Consider the following 21,541-nt stretch of genomic DNA (forward strand, 5'->3'; position numbering starts at 1 on the left):
CACCCATCGCTTGTGGCTTTGCACATAGATGACCTTGGTGACATTTCAGAGGCTCTATTCTCTCCCTAGTTACTCTTTTATGCCCTTCATATATTTGTAGAATCCCTTTGGATTTCCTTTCTTTTATCTCCCAAAGCCATCCATGTCCCCTTTTAGCCCTCCTGATTTCCCTAAGTGTACTTTGACCACCTCTACACTCAAGGAACTCACTTGATTCCAGCTGCCTATTCATGTCTTTTGTTTCCTTTTTCTTAACCAGGGCCTCAATAACTCTAATCGTTCAGGGTTCCCTACTCTTGGCAGCCTTCCCTTCACTCTAACGGGAGCATGCTGGCCCTGAACACTTATTAACTGACTTTTGAAAGCCTCCTATTTATCAGACATCCCTCTGTCTGCATATAGCCTCCACGAATTAACTCTTGCAAGATTCTTTCTAAGACCATCAATATTGGTCTTGCTCCAATTAGAGCTTCAACTTGTGAACCAGACCTATCCTTTTCCATAGCTATTTCAAAACTAATGGAATTTTGGTCACTGGTCCCAAAGTGTTCCCTTATTAACATTTCTTTCACTTGCCCTGCCTTATTTCCCAAGAGTAGGTCAAGTTTTGCCCTTTCTCTGGTATTATTAGAATAGAGAATCATAGGGCATGCTGCATGAGAAATTCTTCGTGAACACACTTCACAAATTTCTTAAGCTCCAATCTCCTACAATTACAATCCCGTTACTCTTGTAGCTATTTGCGATCTCCTGTCATATTTCCCCCTCAATCTTTCACTGGCTATTGGCGGGGGGGGGGGGTCTATAGTACAATGCTATTAAAACTTTTTATCAGTTCTACTAATTTGACAGAGGAGGCAAACCCTCAAGAATGTCCTCTCTCCATACTGCTGTGATGTTCTCCTGGATCAGAAATGCAACTGCCCCCACCCACCTCCCTTCTATCCTTCCTATACTATCTGTACTCTGGAACATTGTGATGCCACGCCTGTGCCTCTTTCAACCATGTTTCTGTAATATCCCAATGTCTCATACCTATCTATGCCACAAAGTTTTGTGCTTTAACTGTCAGGCCTCTTGCTTTGAAATAAATGCAGTTTAATCCAGACTTCACTTGCTTCCTGCTGTGCTCTTGCCTGCCCTGTCTAGTACTAGCATTACCAACACTGCTTCTATGATTTAACTTGTTCTCATTAACTTCTGTACTGTTCTCAACTTTCTCTTTTGACTCCCTACTGCTTCAGATCCAATTCCCCTGCCAGACTTGAATAAGTGTATTGGTCCTTCTCCAGTTCAGGTGCAACCCATCCCTCTTGTACAAGTCACTTCTGCCCCAGAACATATCCCAATGGTCTAAGAATTTGTATCCCTGCATCAGCTCCAAGCCAAGCATTCAAGTGCCAAATTCTACTATTCCTACTCTCGCTAACACATGGAAATGGAAGTAGTCGAGAAATTACTACCCTTGAGGTTTTGCATTTTAACTTTGTGCCTAGCTCCATATAATCACTCTTCAGAGCCTCATCCTTTTTCCTACCAATGTTGTTGGTACCAATGTGGACAATGCCATTGCTCACCTTCCCTCTTAAGAATTTCATGCAACTGCTCAGTAACTTTCTCAACTCTGGGCCAGGGAGGCAACACACCATCTTGGAGTCTTAATCGCAGCCAGAGAAATAGCTGTCTGTGCCCCTGACTAACACCAAGAATTTGTTTCTTGTGTTCAAGATTATTATGCATTTGTAATAAATTGTAACATTGCAAATGTAAGATTTACATATACAAAACAATCAATTGATTATCCGAACAATCAATCGGTTATCCGAACAAAATACTCACCGCCTGTCTCGTTCAGATAATAAAGGTTGTTCTGTACATGGATCTCCTTTGTTTCTCATGGTGGTGATATGCTGTCTTATAAAGTCAACGATTATTGTAAGTCACAGGGATTGGTGCTGGGTCCACTGCTTTTCATCATTTATATAAATGATTTGGATATGAACATAGGAGAGGTAAGTTTGCAGAAGACACCAAAATTGGAGGTGTAGTGGACAGCGAAGAAGGTTACTAGGAGAAAATGAGGACTGCTATTCCTGATGAAGGGCTTATGCCCGATGCGTTGATTTTCCTGCTCCTCAAATGCTGCCTGGCCTGCTGTGCTTTTCCAACAGCCCACTCTCAACAGTGAAGAAGGTTACCTCAAATTACGATCGGATCTTGATCAGATGGGCCAATGGGCTGAGGAATGGCAGATGGAATTTAATTTAGTTAAATGTGAGATGCTGAATTTTGGATTGGGATATCTGGTCGGCATGGACGGGTTGGACCGAAAGGTCTGTTTCCATGCTGCACATCTCGATGGCTCAATGACTGTATAAATGACAACAAATCAGAGTCAAGCAGGGGTTAAGTAAAGTGAAAAGCTGGTATGTGCCAGGTGCCTGAAAGGATATTGCTGGCCTGTGATCTGAATTTTTAATTGAAATTATTGAAGCAGGAAGTAGTTTAACTTAAGGGCACAAAGCAACTGACGGGTTCTCAGTGCCAAGCCCAGTTGACCAGGTGTAACTGATAGCCCATGGCTACCGAGTGAGCCCAACATGTTCTGGGGCACGGCACAGAGGTACCAACTCTTATGCTCTCCATGTGTGCCCTGAATTTTCTCTGTAACTATTCATATTGTCACAGGATCTGATTCCATGTGTTGGGTGAGAGCAGTCCTTGAAGCAAAAATGTAAATTTCCCAAGGTTAGTTCAAAGACACTGTATAATGGTTAGGGCTCTGGACACGTACTGACAGATGTGGAAACATACACATGTGCACATACATTCCCAAATATATGCACTTGAATGTAGTCTCATGCACACACATACAAACATGCTCTCTGTCACACCCACACATTCAAGATATGTTTAACTCCCTCATGTCTTTGTGCTGGAGATGAACACCCCAGCTCTAGGGTGTATGAAATCTTGTACCTGAGCAACTAACAGTTTGTGGGGCGAGTGCATGTCTGATACTGTTCATATGAAGTATTAGTCATTTTTTGTTATGAAAACAGTGTTGAATTTGCATAGTTAGAAGTGTTTAAATTTGTATTCTGTGATGTTTTTATTTTCAAATATACAGAATCTGCTGCTTCTGAATTTTGGCTTGTGATCTGTATGTGCAACAAACCATAAATTTAATTTTTACTAAGGATTACTGCTAAATTTAAATGTGAATTCAGATTATCTGGTTGTAAGTTTGTTACTGGTAATGTGTATTAAAACAAGTTTTTCATTAGAATTTACAAATTACAAATAACAATTTACATAGGTAAATAATGGTATATAATATTGATTGCACTTGCTGATTTAGTTATGACCCTTAAGAAATTACCAATTTGTGTTTTTGTTTTAAACTTTCATAGAAGTCTCTCCAAGACCCACATTTTTGGAAAAAAAACAATGTTTTAGTATTAAAGGTTTCTTAAAGTAACTTATAACTTTTTCTTTGTGCAGACAAATAAAGATCTTGACTTGTCCATCAATGCGTCGAACAATTTCAATTTAAATGTCACTTGGTCTATTGGTTCAACAGGTAAGTTTGAGTTTTTGATTTTTAGTTGTACAGCAGAATCAATCAGATCTGAAATATAACAATATATAGAGTCAAACCCACGAAAACATTTTTCTATTAACACTTCACATTTTTAAGGAATTATTTTGCCGGAGAATGTATCAGAATAAAACTTTGCACTGATCTTTGCAAAGAACTAAATTAGTCTTTGTCAGATATCCACAGGATCTTACATTCTAAATTTATTGTTTCCATGGTCTAATACAAACCACCTTCGAGATTCAGAGCCCCTTGGTTTTGTTGTTTTTGTTTACGGTTAAATCTTTTGCAAAAAGTGGAATCGAAAATTAGGTTATCTTTGATTATCTGCTCTAAATTGTTAGATATGCTGAGTTTAAATGGGTCAGATATGGTATGCGTTAAACTAGGTTGTTCACATGGGGCGGTAATGGCCTGGTAGTGTTATCACTGGACTATTAATCCAGAAACTCAGCTCATCCTCTGCGGTCCTGGATTCAAATCCTACCACAGCAGATTCAAAATTGAAAAAAGAATCTTGAGTTAAGGGTCAAATGATGACTATAAAACCATTGCTAGTTGTTGGAAAAACGCATGTGAATTGGCTAATATTCTTTCAAGAAGAAAACCTGTCATAGAGTCATAGAGCCAGAGCGATATACAGCATGGAAACAGATCCTTCGGTCCAACCCATCCATACTGACCAGATATTCCAACCCAATCTAGTCCTACCTGCCAGCACCCGGCCCATATCCGTCCAAACCCGTCCTATTCATATACCCATCCAAATGCCTCTTAAATGTTGAAAATGTACCAGCCTCCACCACATCCTCTGGCAGCTCATTCCATACACATACCATCCTCTGCATGAAAAGGTTGCCCCTTTGGTCTCTTTTATATCTTTCCTCTCTCACCCTAAACCTATGCCCTCTAGTTCTGGACTCCCTGGCCTCAGGGAAAAGAATTTGCCCATTTATCCTATCCATCCCCCTCATAATTTTGTAAACCTCTATAAGGTCACCCCTCAGCCTCCGACTCTCCATGGAAAACATCCCCAGCCTGTTCAGCCTCTCCCTGTAGCTCAGATCCTCCAACTCTGGCAACATCCTTGTGAATCTTTTCTGAACCCTTTCATGTTTCACAACATCTTTCCGATAGAAAGGAGACCAGAATTGCGCACAGTATTCCAGCAGTGGCCTAACCAATGTCCTGTACAGCCGCAACATGACCTCCCAACTCCTGTACTCAATACTCTGACCAATAAAGGGACGCATACCAAACGCTGCCTTCACTATCCTATCTACCTGCGACTCAACTTTCAAGAAGCTATGAACCTGCACTCCAAGATTTCTTTGTTCAGCAACACTCCATAGGACTTTACCATTAAGTGTATAAGTCTTGCTAAGATTTGCTTTCGCAAAATGCAGCACCTCACATTGAATTGAATTAAACTCCATCTGCCACTTCTCAGCACATTGGCCCATCTGGTCCAGATCCTGTTGTAATCTGAGGTAACCTTCTTCGCTGTCCACTACATCTCCAATTTTGGTGTCATCTGCAAACTTACTAACTGTACCACATTCAAATCATTTATGTAAATGACAAAAAGTAGAGGGCCCAGCACCGATTTCCCACGCACAAAGCCATGTTGACTATCCCTAATCAGTCCTTGCCTTTCCAAATACATGTACATCCTGTCCCTCAGGATTCCCTCCAACAACTTGCCCACCACTGAGGTCAGGCTCACCGGTCTATAGTTCCCTGGCTTGTCTTTACTGCCCTTCTTAAACAGTAGCACCACGTTTGCCTACCTCCAGTCTTCTGGCACCTCACCTGTGACTATCGATGATACAAATATCTCTGCAAAGGCCTAGCAATCACTTCTCTAGCTTCCCACAGAGTTCTCGGGTACCCCTGATCAGGTCCTGGGGATTTATCCACCTTTGTGCATTTCAAGACATCCAGCACTTCCTCCTCTGTAATCTGGACATTTTGCAAGATGTCACCATCTATTTCCCTACAGTCTATATCTTCCACATCCTTTTCCACAGTGAATACTGATGCAAAATATTCATTTAGTATCTCCCCCATTTTCTGTGGCTCCACACAAAGGCCGCCTTGCTGATCTTTGAGGGGCCCTATTTTCTGCCTAGTTACCCTTTTATCCTTAATATATTTGTAAAAACCTTTTGGGTTCTCCTTAATTCTGTTTGCCAAAGCTATCTCATGTCCACGTTTTGCCCTCCTGATTTCCCTTTTAAGTATACTCCTACTGCCTTTATACTCTTCTAAAGATTCACTCGATCTATCCTGTCTACACTTGACATATGCTTCCTTCTTTTTCTTAACCAAATCCTCAATTCCTTTAGTCATCCAGCATTCCCTATACCTACCAGCCTTCCCCTTCACCCTGATAGGAATATACTTTCTCTGGATTCTTCTTATCTCATTTCTGAAGGCTTCCCATTTTCCAGCCGTCCCTTTACCTGCGAACATCTGCCTCCAATCAGCTTTCGAAAGTTCTTGCCTAATACTGTCAAAATTGGCCTTTCTCCAATTTAGAATTTCAACTTTTAGATCTGGTCTACCCTTTTCCATCACTATTTTAAAACGAATAGAATTATGGTCGCTGGCCCCAAAGTGCTCCCCCACTGACACCTCAATCACCTGCCCTGCCTTATTTCCCAAGAGTAGGTCAAGTTTTGCACCTTCTCAAGTAGGTACATCCATATACTGAATCAGAAAATTGTCTTGTACACACTTAACAAATTTCTCTCCATCTAAACCTTTAACATTATGGCAGTCCCAATCGATGTTTGGAAAGTTAAAATCCCCTTCCATAACTACCCTATTATTCTTACAGATGGCTGAGATCTCCTCACAAGTTTGTTTCTCAATTTCCCTCTGACTACTGGGGGAGAGGAGTGGGGGGGGGGGTGTGTCTATAATACAATCCCAATAAGGTGATCATCCTTTTCTTATTTTTCAGTTCCACCCAAATAACTTCCCTGGATGTATTTCCAGGAATGTCCTCCCTCAGCACAGCTGCAGTGCTATCCTTTATCAAAAATGCCACTCCATCTCCTTTCTCGCCTCCCCTTCTATCTTTCCTGTAGCATTTGTATCTTGGAACATAAGCTGCCACTCCTGCCCATCCCTGAGCCATGTTTCCGTAATTGCTATGATATCCCAGTCCCATGTTCCTAACCATGCCCTGAGTTCATCTGCCTTTCCTGTTAGGCCCCTTGCATTGAATTAAATGCAGTTTAATTTATTAGTCCTACCTTATCCCTACCTGCTCTGACTGTTTGATTCACTTCCCTTCTCAGCTGTACCTGTCTCAGATCGATCTCTTTTCTCACTATCTCCCTGGGTCCCACCTCCCCCACCTTACTAATTTAAATCCTCCCAAGCAGTTCTACCAAATTTACCTGCCACTATATTAGATCCTTCCAATTTAGGTGGAATTTGTCCTTCTTGTACAGGTCACTTCTACCCCAAAAGAGATTCCAGTGATCCAAAAATGTGAATCCTTCTCCCACACACTAGCTCCTCAGCCATGCATTCATCTCCTCTATCCTCCTATTCCTGCCCTCACTAGCTCATGGCACTGGGAGTAATCCAGGTATTACTACCCTTGAGGACCTCCTTTTTAAATTTCTGCCTAACTCTCTGTAATCTCCCTTCAGAGTCTCAACCTTTTCCCTTCCAATGTCATTGGTTCCATTGTGGACAATGACTTTATGCTGGCTCCTCTCCCCTGTGAGAACATTCTACACCCTCTCTGAGACATCCTTGATCCTGGTACCAGGGAAGTAACACACCATTCTGCTTTTTCTCTGCTGGTCACAGAAACGTCTATCTGTACCTCTGACTACAGAATCCCCAATCACAATTGATCTCATGGAAGCCGACGTATCGCTCGTTGCATCAGAGCCAATCTTAATACCAGAAACTTGGCTGTTCGTGCTACGTTCCCCTGAGAATCCATCACCCCCTACATTTTCCAAAACAGCATACTTGTTTGATAGGGTATGTCCACAAAAGATTCCTGAACTAGCTGCCTACCTCTCTTACCCTTTCTGGAGTAACCCATCTATGTGGGCGGCACGGTGGCACAGTGGTTAGCACTGCTGCCTCACAGCACCTGAGACCCGGGTTCAATTCCCGACTCAGGTGACTGACTGTGTGGAGTTTGCACGTTCTCCCCGTGTCTGCGTGGGTTTCCTCCGGGTGCTCCGGTTTCCTCCCACAGTCCAAAGATGTGCGGGTCAGGTGAATTGGCCATGCTAAATTGCCCGTAGTGTTAGGTAAGGGGTAAATGTAGGGGTATGGGTGGGTTTCGCTTCGGCGGGTCGGTGTGGACTTGTTGGGCCGAAGGGCCTGTTTCCACACTGTAAGTCTAATCTAATCTAATCTAAATGTGACCATTTCTGAGACTTTCCCCTCTTCCTATAACTGCCATCCATAACATATTGATGCTGTTGCAAATTCCTCATCGCTTCTATCTGTCTCTCCAACTGATCCACTCACTCTGATAAGATTCACATCCAAGAGCATTTATGGCAGATATAATTTGCAATATCCCTTAAACTCTTTTTAAACTCCCACATCTGACAAGAAGTACATATCACTGCAAAGGCCATTTTTGCTCCTTCACAATCTACAGACCCAGAAAATAACACCGTCTTATTACTCTACAACCACTACCCCTGGTTAAATTAATAGCTATGGCTTATATTTTAAGTTTAATCAAGAGACTTATCTCCAAAAACATATAATCAAGAACGAATCCACTGTGGAGGAGACAGTGAGGACTGCAGATGCTGGAGATCAGAGCTGAAAATTTGTTGCTGGAAAAGCACAGCAGGTCAGGCAGCATCCAAAGAGCAGGAGAATCGACGTTTCGGGCATGAGTCCTTCTTCAGGAATGAGGAAAGTCATGACTTTCCTCATTCCTGAAGAAGGACTCATGCCCGAAACGTCAATTCTCCTGCTCTTTGGATGCTGCCTGACCTGCTGCGCTTTTCCAGCAACACATTTCAGAAAGAATCCACTGTACCCACTACTGCAGCCTTTCTCTTGGACAGACTTAAAACAATGATTAACTTATCTGATTCTGTGTTGTGAACTTCGCTCAACAGTTCCTCCAAGATTAGTTGTGAATTTCACTGTTTGTTAATTTTTCCAGATGCATTCCGATGTCCAGCGATACACGAATTCAAACTGTGCAGGTTTCTCTCTCTCGCGCTCTCGCTCTCTCTCTCTCTCTCTCTCTCTCTCTCTCTCTCCCCATCTACCTGGTATGGCCTCCACATCCCTAGACCCACATCACAGTGGTTGATTGTTAACTTCTTATCTTCTGCTTTGGGACCGTGCAACCTCACAGAATCAACATTGACTTCAACAGTTTCCAAATCTCTTCACCCCTGATCCAACCCTCCAACTTGGCATCAAAGTCTTGACCTGACCTACCTGTCCATCTTCCTCCCCACCAACCTATCACAATTACCTCCTACCTGCATTCACCTATCGCCATCCCATCTACCTTGCCCCACCACCACCCCCACCCTATATATCTCTCAACCCCCTTCCCCCTTCACATTCTTGGTGAAAGGCTTTTGCCCGAAATGTTGACTGTCCTGCTACTTGGATGCTGCCTGATCTGCTGTGCTTTTTCCAGTGCCTCACTTTTCGACTGTTAACTACTTCTGGGCAATGAGTGATGGCTCAGCAATAGATAAATAATAGTGAATAAAAACAAAATCTAGCTGAATGCCACATACAGGAAATTAAGTTGCATATTGAGAAGTGTTGGTTGGTAATTGTATGGAGTCCTATTTATGCATAGTCCTTTTGTGTTGGTGTCTATTCTTGTTCATTCTGCCCAGTTCATGCTTTTGTTTTTCTGTGATTGCATTCTGATGGAAGAGTGAGGTTTAACAGTTTATTAATTTTAATCTGACAACTGTCATAATCTAACATGGTTCATCTGAACAGCTTAGAATCAAAGATGAAACAACACTTTTTACCTCCTCTAAATGCAGCAAAACCAAAATGTTTTTTCAATGTAACTTTAACCAACCTAGCTAACGGCTAAATAAATGAATCAGTAATTATTTTACTCTAGCTCCAAATGCAAAACTACCAATGAAAGTTTATTATTAATTAAAATTTATTATTAATGTAAATAATAGGAAGAATAAGTTCTTTGGAATGGCACTAAAATTGCATTTGCTGAAAATGAAATTCTAAATGCTTTGAGGTTGCTTTTATAGGGACCTTTGAGCCTCTAGAATATGCTTCATTCCTGAATGATTAATCATTTTTTAAGCATGGTCCAATAATTGTTCACATCATGGCATCATATGTGAAATGCATTTCATAAAAATGTGATCCTATCTTGATATTTACGTGCACGTTTCAAATGTGATTAGCAGAAAGCAAATTTGGAAAGCGGACCTTCGCTAACTGTGTTTCTCTTTCTGTGCTCCCTTCCCCCTCTATCACACAAAAGCAAAGAAAATGTAAGGGCCTGTATTAAAACTTGACTGATATTGACCAGGCATTGATCTGGATTTTTTCTGATATGCATGATGTAATGTTATATCCTTGGATGTCATTACTTACTGAGCTCACCCTTCATCAGTATTATGGTTTAGAACTTCCTTGATCTGACTTGCAGTAAAACACTGAAGGCATCACATCCCTGACATTTGCTAGGACCCTCAGTTTGTGGTAGAATGTAAAAGCCAACAGGTACAGTAGCAGCACCATAATGTCAAGGGCGAAAGTGAAGACTGCAGATACTGGAGATCAGAGTCTAGATTAGCGTGTGCTAGAAAAGCACAGCAGGTCAGGCTGCTGCCTCGGATGCTACCTGACCTGCTGTGCTTTTCCAGCACCACTTTAATCTAGGTCATAATGTCAAGGTTATCTTCATAACTGGGGAGTGACCCAAATAATCAACAAAATTTTAATGTGAAGCATGGATGTCATGTACACAAGTTTCCTTAAAATCTGGTGCAACTTAGCATAAATGATGAACATTTCAGAGAAATTTGGGGTTTATACATTTCAGAAATACTTGGAATTAAAATCATCCACTTTGATTTTTGATTCATCAATGTTACCATTAAAATCTGTACAAACTTTTTGTGGATGTTTTGTGAAGAATTTGTTTTGAAGTTGAAAAACCTTTCTATACCTGAGGATGTAAGGGTTTTTAAAGAATTTGACTGCATCTTTTCAGTTATTGATTCACTATGGATTTTACACACAAAACTTAATTAACTGTATTGCTTTGCATTTCATTTCAATGCAAAATGTTTTTGTCAAGAGCTGGCATTAACATTCCTGAAGCTACAGCAATGAGTTGGTATAATTCAAGTTCAAATAACTTTCATCCAACAGCCTTAATTAATGTTCATGCATAATTTTAGTTAATGTTCAAAGTCTGAAGTTGCCTGATAATTTATATTGAATCCATACTTCATGTGGACTAGCAAAAGTAGATAGATTTTAAATATGGATTTATAATTTAGCACGGGTTAGGCTGTTATCAGCCACAGCTGTGGTCTTTGGAATTAAAGTGTGTTGACATATACAATACTGTATAATTTAATATGGCACAGGAACAGGCTCTATAGTCCACCAAGCATGCGTTTAATTCCAGCCCTTACTTAAACCCGCTGCTTATTGCCCATATGCAATTTCCATTCTTCTGTTTGCAGGCCGTTCATGTGTTCAAGATACGTCTTAAATGTGTGCCTGCTTCCACTACCTCCAAAGCAGTGTGTTCCAGCAACCCACCACCCTTTGTGTGAAAGATTTTCCCTGCACTTCTCCCCTAACATTTCCATTTCTCACCTTGAACCTGTACTCTCTTTTCTTTGTTGACCTTTCCACCATGGGGAAAAAGCCTCTGACTCTCCATCCTATCTCTATCTCACAATTTTGTAGACCTTTATCAAGTTGCCTTTCAGCCTCTGTAACGTCAGTGAAAATAATCCACATTTATTCAACCCCCCCCCATAATGAAAACTCTCCAGACCAGGCAACATCCTAGTAAACCTTTTCTGTACCCTCTCCAAAGCATCTACATCCTTCTGGTTGTGTGGTGACCAGAACTGTACACAATATTCCAAATGTGGCCTCAATATAGTTTTATATGGCTGTAACATAACTTACCAACTTTTATATTCAGTGCCTCAGCCAATGAAGGCAAGTTTGCTGTATGCTGCCTTGACCACCTTTATCTACCTGTGTTGCTATTTTCAGGGATCTGTGGATCTGTATGTCCAGATCCTTCTGTATATAAAACCTCCTAAGGATTCTGACATTTATTCCAAAATGCATCACCTGTCCTTTGTCTGAATTAAATCACATCTGCCAGTTCTCTGCCCAAATCTGCAAGGTATTTATATCCTGCTCTATCCTTTGACAAATCCTCCTCACTATTTGTAAGTCTACCAATTTTGGTGTCATTTGCAAACTTACTAATTAGTCAACCTACATCTTCTTCCAAATAATTTATAAATATGAATATTAAAGATGCTTTAACAATGAAGACTGCAATAGGATGAGGGAGGACTTGGCTAAAGTCGACTGGAAACAAAGATGTTGTGGTGGGACAGTTGACAAACAGTAAAGGACTTCCAAAGCAAGTTTTGAGTACTCAGCAAAAGTATATTCCAGTGAAGAAGAAGGACTGTAACAAAAGGGGTAATTTGCTGTGGGTGTCTAAGGAAATAAGGGAGGCTATCAAATTGAAAGAGAAGACATACAAAGTGGCCAAGATCAGCAGGAAACTAGAAGATTGGGAAAACTTTAAAAGGTTAACAAAAAGCCACAAAAAGAGCTATTTAGAAAAGTAAGATAGAACATGAGAGAAAACGAGCACAGAAGATAAAGACAAATAACAAAAGTTTCTATAAATATATAAAATGAAAAACAGTGGCTTAAGTAAACATTGGCCCTTTAGAGGATAAGGGATAGTTAAGGGATATGATGAAATGGCCGAGGCATTGAACAGGTATTTTGTATCAGTCTTTATATTGGAGGACACTAATAACATACCAGTAATTAGCGAAGAGTCAAAGGTAGATGAGGACCTGGAAACAGTTACTACAAAAGAGATAGTGTTGGGCAAGCTAATGGAGGTAAGGATAGGCAAGTCTCCTGGCCTTGATGGAATGCCAAGGTACTAAAAGAGATGGCGGGAGGAAAAGCAAGTGCATTTGTGGTAATTTTCTGAAATGTGCTGGACTCTGGAGCAGTTCCAGCAGATTGGAAAACAGCAAATGTAACAACACTGTTAAAAAAGGGAGATAGACAAATGATGGGGAATTATAGACTGTTAGCTTAACCTCTGTAGTGGGGAAGATGTTTGATTCTATTATCAAGGAAGAAATAGCAAGGGATCTCGATAGAAATTATCCCGTTGGACAGACTCAGTATGGGTTCATGAAGGGCAGGTCATGCTTATCTAATCTTATGGAATTCTGTGAAGACATTGCAAGGAAAGTGGACAACAGGGACTCTGTAGATGTGGAGTACCTAGATTTCCAAAGGGCCTTCGACAAAGTGCTGCTCAAGAGGCTGCTATATCCCTGATGAAGGGCTTTTTGCCAAGACGTCGATTCTCCTGCTCCTCGGATGCTGTCTGATCGGCTGTGCTTTTCCAGCACCATACTCTCGACCCAGCTATTTCCTCCCTTGCCTCCCATAGTATCTTGTTATGGCCCAGGCCCAGACCCCTTCAAAACATTTCAAGAAGGTAGCTCAGACCTAACTTTTCTAGTTATTTTAAGCAGATGTAGAGTGGATATTCCAGGAGAGATGCAGCTGGCCTGACCACTCTGTTTTAAACAAAACTAAATTTATTTACAGACTACTGAATGAAACATGAATAAAAGAGAATTGAGTTTAGAATAACTTAGCCTACCTAAAAATCCAATCCACTCTATTGCAACTTAATGATGCTGTTCCAAATACTTGCAAAATCCCCATAAACACTCACTTGGCAAAAAAAAAGTTAAAATGAAACGCAGGAGAGATGTCAGAGAGGGAGAGGGAGAGGATCAACATGGACCTGCTTTTTTGGGTCCCCAGCAATGTCTCTGGGTTCTCAGCTAAGACTCGACCAGCTTGCTTAAACCAAATTAAACCATGATGTTCATGGACAAAGACATGAGTGGTCACTCATGTCTTTCATTGGACAAATGGTTTTTAAAAAAAAACACTTAAAAGCTTGTTCAAGTATACATCAGAACCTCTGCCTTTACGACCTCAATGAAAAATAAACAAGGAAAACATAACCTTGATAAAGGAACAGCATCATCACAATCTCATCCCCTCCCTAGGGAATTATCTGCCATAATGTATTTCAAAAAACACCTGCCTGAGAGTATTCACACTCCTCTCTCTATCCTCAACATCCCTCCTTGTTGAATACTGACGTAAAGTACTCATTAAGGATCTCACTTATTTCCTCTGGTTACACTCATAACCTCTCTCCTTTAAGCTTGAGTGGGCCTACTCTTTCCCTAGTGACCCTCTTGCTTCTAATATATGCATAAAATGTCTTGGGATTCTTCTTAACTCTGACGGCCAGGACGTTTCATACCCCCTTCTAGCCTCCAGACTCCCCATTTGAGCTCCTTCCTTCTTTCTCTATATTCTTCAAGCACTTCATCTGTTTTTAGTTGCCTAGACCTTAGGTATGCTTCCTTTTTTGACTAAGCTGATGATTTCTCCTTTCATCCAACATTCCTGAAGCATGCCTTTCCTGTCCTTCATTTTCACAAACATGCCTGTCCTGCACTAGAATCAACTTGGGCCCTTAAAAGACCCTCAGATAGCCACTCCCAATCTACATTGTCCTGTTCTTGCTAAATAGTTAGCCTTCCCTCAGTTTTACATCTTCATCTTGACCACTCATGTCTTTATCCATAAACATCTGGAAGCTTACAGAATTATGATTACTTCCCAAAATGCACCTCCTATAATATTTTAATCACCTGGCTCATTTCCCAATACCAGATACAGTATGGCCCCTTCTCTGGTTGGGTTATTCATGTGCTTTTTCAAAAAATTGTCCAGGACACACTGAACAAATGACTTCCCATCCTAAGCCCCAGTACTAAGGAAGTCCCAGTCAGTATGAAGGAAGTTCAAGTCACCCATCATAACAGCCTTCTTGTTTACATATCTTTCCAGAATCTGACTGCATATATCTTCCTCTATCTTCTACTTGCAGCTGGGAGATCTGTAGTACAATCCCAGCATTGTTATTGCAACCCTCCTAATCTGAGTTTACCTGTAATGCCTTGCTGCAGGATCTCTCCAGGTTGTCCTCCCTCAATACAGTTGAGATTATCTCTCTAACTGGTGTAGCATCTCTCCCACCTCTTTTGCTTCCTCCTCTGTCTCGTCTAAAGCATTGATATCCCAGAACATTAAGCTGCTAATCCTGTACCTCTTTCAACCATGTCTCTGTGATCACAACATTATAATTAAACATTAATCCAGGGTCTACATTCATCAAATCTTACCTGTTATACTCTTGCATTGAAGCAAATACAGTCCAAGCCTCCGGTTTGACTGAGCTCAGCAACCTCTCCCAGACTGGTTTTCCTCTAAGCTAGGTTTGCCGTAGCCTTAAGCTCTTACCTAGTTTCTATACTTAACTGACCTGCTGCTCTGGTTCCCACCCCCCTGCCACACTTGTTTATATGGATAGCATGCATGTCATAGAACTTCTTTCAAGGTGTAAGGCAATTAAATCCTTGAACCCAGTGCTCTATAACTTGACAGACGTAGTTGCCCCTGTCTTGTTTCCTCCCAAGCATTTTTTAAAACAAACCTAGAGTTTTGTGTTACTGAAATCGTTCTGTGAAGAATCAAAAGAAACACCAGTGAAACATACTTTTGAGATTAATAGAAATAATTGAATTAATTTATTTATTGCAATGATTTAGAAATCAGCAAAAAATTGGAACCCAAATTTAACTATCAGTAACAGCACAGACAAAAGTTGTAGATCCAGTTTGCTCATATAAGATAGCAAAATTCATACAGTATCATTCTGTATAAAAATTCCATTCCTTTCAGTTAGTATCACTTCACTGCCTAGCTTTCTTCCCTGTCTAACCAATGGAAGTAGTACGTTGTGCTCCTTCTGATAACACGTTTTGGGTATGTAATCCATTTTTATTGAATCAAGCTTCAAGGGGGTTCAGAAATAGATTTGATGCAGAATATTAAGTTGCTGAACCAGTACATAATACTCTGATTTTATTGTACTCGAGGTATTGCTTACCTATTATTGATATGTATGAACAAAAGGGAAAGAAAAATGAGTTGTTTTTACCCCTCAAGCTGTCCATATGTTAAAACAGATATATCTGTGCCTCTTTGTAATTTCTATCCTCGAAGCTCTGATATTGGGTGCTGTTGTGTCAAGTTTGTTTAATATCTTAGGACTTAAGTTTTTTAAAATAGAATTTTGACAGATCACTTGGACACAGTGCCTCTTAGAGGTTCTTCATTTAGGGGCCCTAAATTTCCAATTTTTAGTTTGAGGATATTTTTCTTTGTGACTGGTTATTTTTGTTGTAAATGGTGTATAGAAACTTCAAATCTTCCCTGTTTCATAATTGGCTGATATTAACTTGTGAAACTTATGTGGCACCTGAAATTGAATTAAAGAAAAACGGACAAATCTAAAGCACTGCGGTGTCTTTACATACTGCCATAATTAAATTTCTTAGAGGTTTTGACTTCTGGGTAGGGAGCATTGAAATGGGACATTTCTTTGCCCTGCAAATCCAAACTAGAAAAAAACTGAGCTGGAGCATTGGATCTTTCCTTCCAGGGTGGCTGGGTTCTGTGGGAATCAAATTGGATGAATTGGCATGAGAATGAAGGATGGTCTAATAAGTGCACTAGCATTCTGTTGAAGTTTAATTAAAAAGAATAAAGCAGAAAATATCTCTTGACCCTCATGCCCTCTCATTCCCCTTCTCCCAAACAATTCCCATGTACCATCCATTTGACCTCTTGCTCACTACATGCCATCCTTCCCTTTCTACCTTCATGTTCAACTTTGCCCCACTACTCAGTTCCAATGGTCCCGTGACAGTCTCTTTGCCAATTTAATGTCAACTCATCCCAACCCATGACCTCACCTACCATCCTTAGTTTTACAAACCAGTACACTCCATTCACAGACTTGAGAACCTGTGCAGAGATCAAATAAAATATTGGTCCATTAAAGAAAGATCCAAGTGTGCATTGCAGACTTCACTATATTGAAAAACATTTCTGCTTTAAAAAATGATTCAAGTGTATATAATATTTATAAGTGAAAGGCTTATAAAACAAACATTTCATTCAAGTGCTGCAAGCATTAGAATTCATCGCTGTACATAAAACTTCTCGTAGCTATTCATCAAAGTGTAAAGTAGAAGGCACCTCACTGAGAAAATGGATGCTTATGAATTCAAAGGAGATGTCCACTACTGGGACTCCTTAGGCTTATGTCAACATGTAAAGTGAAGTGACAAGCATTTTTTTAAAACTCCGGACTTTCTTTCAATGATTTAAATGGTTGGATCTTTCGTTGCTTTGACAGGTGGTTTTTAATAGTTTAACACATCAGTTGATTGTTGGAATTAACTTGAGAGTTATTGAGTTCATGCAGTTTTACATAAACTTATTCTTTCTTTTAACAATTCAAAAGGGCACCTTATCTTCGCCAAAGGGCAGTTTTGCCTCTTCCAAAGTTGTCCCATGCCAAGATTTAGAGGTGTCATATCTTTGCAAAGGTCTATCTGAATGAATACATCAAGGGGAAAATAATTTTTTTTAATGGTTCTTGAGGGTCAGTTTTGATTTTACAGGATGACTGTCTGATTTGCAGGGGATCCTTTTTCATTCTCTCAGATTCTTTTATTAGATGATGCAGTTACATTGCCATCTATCTTTGTGTTGAAGTATGAGTTAATTAAACTTTCACAGATCAGAATGAGAGAAATTCATTAATATTTTCAATTATCAACCCTGTATTAAAATTGAAACCATAGCACGAGGAAAGCATTAATTTCTGAGCGAGCACCACATTTAAATTGGCACAAGCCAACAGGCATATTTTAGCAACATATTTTCCAGAATAGAATAGAAATTCATTGCCACATGTACTTTTGCATGAAAAATACTGTGAAAAGCTTTAAAAGTCACCCACCACAGTGCCTACATCAATGACAAGAGTAATTCATAATAAAAAAAAGTAAAATTCAGCCAAAGTTCACCACAGTTCAGTTAATGGATTTGAGGAAAGCTGATTTAGGAATGACGGAATACCCTGAAATTGCAGCCGAGATGAGATTGCCACGTGGCTCTCTGGATAATAATCTGGAAGCCTTTGCCAAGGAAGACCTCCATTCCAGGCTGAGATCTCCTGCTGCGCTGCTGGAATACCTGGATGCTGAAGACGAAGAAGATGTCCATTTGGGTACAAGACTGCCACATAGGGAGACGGCCATGCTAGGCTGAGACTGCTTTTCTCTTCCTTCAGGCACCCTGGCCTAACTATGGACCTGGAGCCTCAGCCTAGCCTGCAAGTCCAACCTGGGGGAGTCCACCTTCTGCGCTTAAAATACCATCACACTAAACACACCTTCCAGATTGGTCTGGTCACAAAAAATACCTTTCTTTTGCATGTTCACAAAACTGGAATATTTCAACCAGGTAATTACTACCCATCTTACTGTATCTTAGATCTCAATCTCCAATTTAAATTGACAGTGTGCATTAAAACAGCATCCACTAAATTTTCATCATATAAATCCTGAACATGCGCAGTCTTAAATTAGAAATTCTGTATTTATTTGCATGTAATTCATTACCTCATTTAAAACTTCGAGCTGCATGTCATATTGTTGATACGTTGGGACTGTTCGCTTTTCTTTGCAGTCTCCCTTGCTTCTTCACTATGCAACCTCCTCTCTTCTCTTGTGACCTTCCTCTTTGTTTCTGACTTGAAACCTCCCTCTCTCTCCAACACACTTGCATTATTCCCTTCTCTGAATATCTTTGCAGACTCCCCATTTTTTCCATAAACTTATAGCTTCTCTTTGCATATGACCTCTCTCCCATCCGTCCTTTTACAGAAACATAGAAGATAGGAGCAGGAGTAGATCACTGTACCCTTCAAGCCTGCTGTGCTATTCAACATGCCTCATTCTTTCTCCTGCCCCGTTTTAAACTCGCTGAATCCACACATCCACTTTGTGGTCTCCCAGAGACCCTCCAGCCCTTATCTCTTGCAGCTTCCATGTTACTCCCAAGCCCACACCTCTTGAAACCTCCTCCTACGTTCACCCATCTATCACTCCTTGTAGCTTTATCCTATGTCCGTCCATCCCATATCTGTTAAAGCCTTCTGATTCCATCTGTTGAGTTTGCTGGTTGATTTAATGGTTGATTTAATAATCTTCAACTCCACTTTCTTGCCCTTTCCCCATAACTAAGGATTCTCTCACTGATCAAAAATTTGATTTGATTTATTGTCACATGCACTGAGATAGTGAAAAGTGCTGTTTTGCATGCTAACAAAATAAATCTTACCTTACATTGGTACATCAATGTAAGAGAGCAGAATGCAGTACATTGTGTTACAGCTACAGAGCTGAGATTATGCCCTCTCATCCCAGACATTCCTACAAGGGAAACAACCTTTTCAGATCTAACATGTCAAGAAGCCTAAGAATCTTGTATATTTTAATAAGGTCACCTTTCTTGTAAATTTCAATGACTACAGGCTCAACCTATTAAACCTGTCCTCTTAAGACGATCCATCCATACCTGGAATTGGGCAAGTGAACTTTCTGTGGACTACCTCCAATGCCAGTACATCTTTCCTTGGATAAGGGGACCAAAATTGTTCACTATATTCCAGCTGTGGAATGACTAGTATCTTGTATAATTTTAGGAAGCCTACCTGATATTTATGTCCCACTCCCTTTGAAATAAAGGCCAGTATTGCATTTGCCTTCCCTATTACTTGCTGAACTTGTATGCTAGATGTTTGTGATTTGTGCACAATGGCACCTCTATACTGTGACTTTCTGCAGTCTTTCTCTCTTTAAATAATATTCTGCTCCTCTCTTTTTCCTGCAAAAGTACATAATTTCACATTTCCCCTATTATGTTCCATCTGCCAAGTTTTGCCACTTACTTGTTTATATTCCTCTAGACTATTTGAGTCATCCTCAGTATTTGCTTTCTACCCTATTATTGTCATCTGAAAGCTTGACTATAGTATGTGCATTTTCTTTATCCAATTAATATTTATAATGAATATATATTGTAAATAATAGTGACTCCTTCACTGATCACCACCAGTTATTGGTTGACATAAAAAAAATTCTGTTATCCCAACTCTGTTATCTATTAGTTACCTAATCCTCTAATTAGCCATGCTAATGTACTACCTCCAACACCATGGGGTCTTAACTTAAGTGGCCTAACATATGGTACCTTACTAAATTCCTTCTGAAAATCCAAGATATTGTGTTCACTGGCTCCACTTTATCTATCCCATTTGTTCCTTTCTCAAAGATTCCTAGTAAATTTGTTAGGCATGGGTTCCCCTTAGTGAGGCCATGCTGTCTCTGCTTGATGATATTATGTGTTTCTAAATGCTCTGCTATTACATCCTTTATAATAGACTCTAAAATTAACATTTTCCCAATAATAGATGTTAAGCTAACTGGCCTATAGTTACCTTTTTTTTTGCCTGTGACCCTATGAGTAGCAAGCATGGAAGAGAAACAGGTAGTAATTGGATGAGCAGCTGTTCACCATTTTCTTCCATTTGCTCCAAGACTGAATTTTCAGATAATTTTGGGGACATTGATCTGCTTACTGTCATATCTGTTTTCAGTGCTGGAATACATGAGATTGAGACCTGTTCTGACAGTTGTAAACTGTACACTTTTGGCTTTGTGCTACAGTGATGCCAAAACTCACCTCACTGGAGGCAGGTGATAGGTACTGAAAAAAGTCAGACTAGACATAGAATATTATCTTTTTGTCTCCACAGACCTGCTAAGTTTCTCCAGAGAGCTCTTTTGTTTCTCATCTTATAAGTTTCAATGAGATCACCATTCATTCTTCTAAATTTCAAAAGGCCCCAACCTTTCCCTACTAGGAGCCTTCCTGAATATCTGCCGCTACGTTCTGGTTTTCTGTGTTTCATGTACATTCCTTTGTTTTGTTTTGTTTTGTAGCTTTCTACAGTTTATTTTTTCAATTTAAATAATATTCTATTCTTTGGTCTACCTTCCAAAATGAACAACTTCACATTTTACCATGATACTCCATTTGCCAACTTTTTGCCCACTTACTTAACATGTCAATGACTCTGTAAAGATTTGAAGGAGCATCTCATGAATAATGTGACTTCAGAGAAGAAAATACTAAAAGGATACTTCTGGTGAATTTTTACCATTTGATTCATGATCTCAACTAAAATTAATATCTTAATTTATTTAAACTTCTGTTTAACATTGCTTTGTATGCTTCATTTAATTGCACTTACCTGAAAACTCAAACTTTTGCTTTGCAGCTGGAACAATATCTGGAGAGGAAGTACCTATAATCGCAAAAGCAAACATTAAAGAGTACAGAGATGGCTTTTCTTATGAGAAGTTTAATTTTCGCAACAATCCAAATATCACATTTTACGTATATGTTAGCAACTTTAGTTGGCCTATCAAAATACAGGTGAGTGAACTTTGAAAAGGTAGAGTTATAAATCTTCAATGTCTACTGAAACTAGATATGAATTAATCGATTCACCCATAAATTGAATTACCTTATCGAATAAGGCATTCTAAATACTATAAGTTATGCCTTAACTTAGTTATTATAAAAATGGGATTTCCATCGTATGTT

At 39.9% G+C, this 21,541-nt stretch overlaps 1 protein-coding gene across 1 annotated transcript in view; it reads left to right on the plus strand.

The window, feature by feature from the left end:
- atrnl1b (attractin-like 1b) overlaps window positions 1-21,541 on the plus strand; it is a 904,204-nt gene that overhangs the window by 397,936 nt on the left and 484,727 nt on the right. Inside the window, exons 23-24 of the mRNA XM_060841800.1 lie at window positions 3,505-3,583; window positions 21,213-21,370. Of these exons, the coding sequence (XP_060697783.1) occupies window positions 3,505-3,583; window positions 21,213-21,370 (237 nt within the window). The remainder of the gene's footprint in view (window positions 1-3,504; window positions 3,584-21,212; window positions 21,371-21,541) is intronic.

Source organism: Hemiscyllium ocellatum, chromosome 22 (genome assembly GCF_020745735.1).
Source record: "Hemiscyllium ocellatum isolate sHemOce1 chromosome 22, sHemOce1.pat.X.cur, whole genome shotgun sequence".
In the NCBI taxonomy this organism is placed as follows: domain Eukaryota; kingdom Metazoa; phylum Chordata; class Chondrichthyes; order Orectolobiformes; family Hemiscylliidae; genus Hemiscyllium; species Hemiscyllium ocellatum.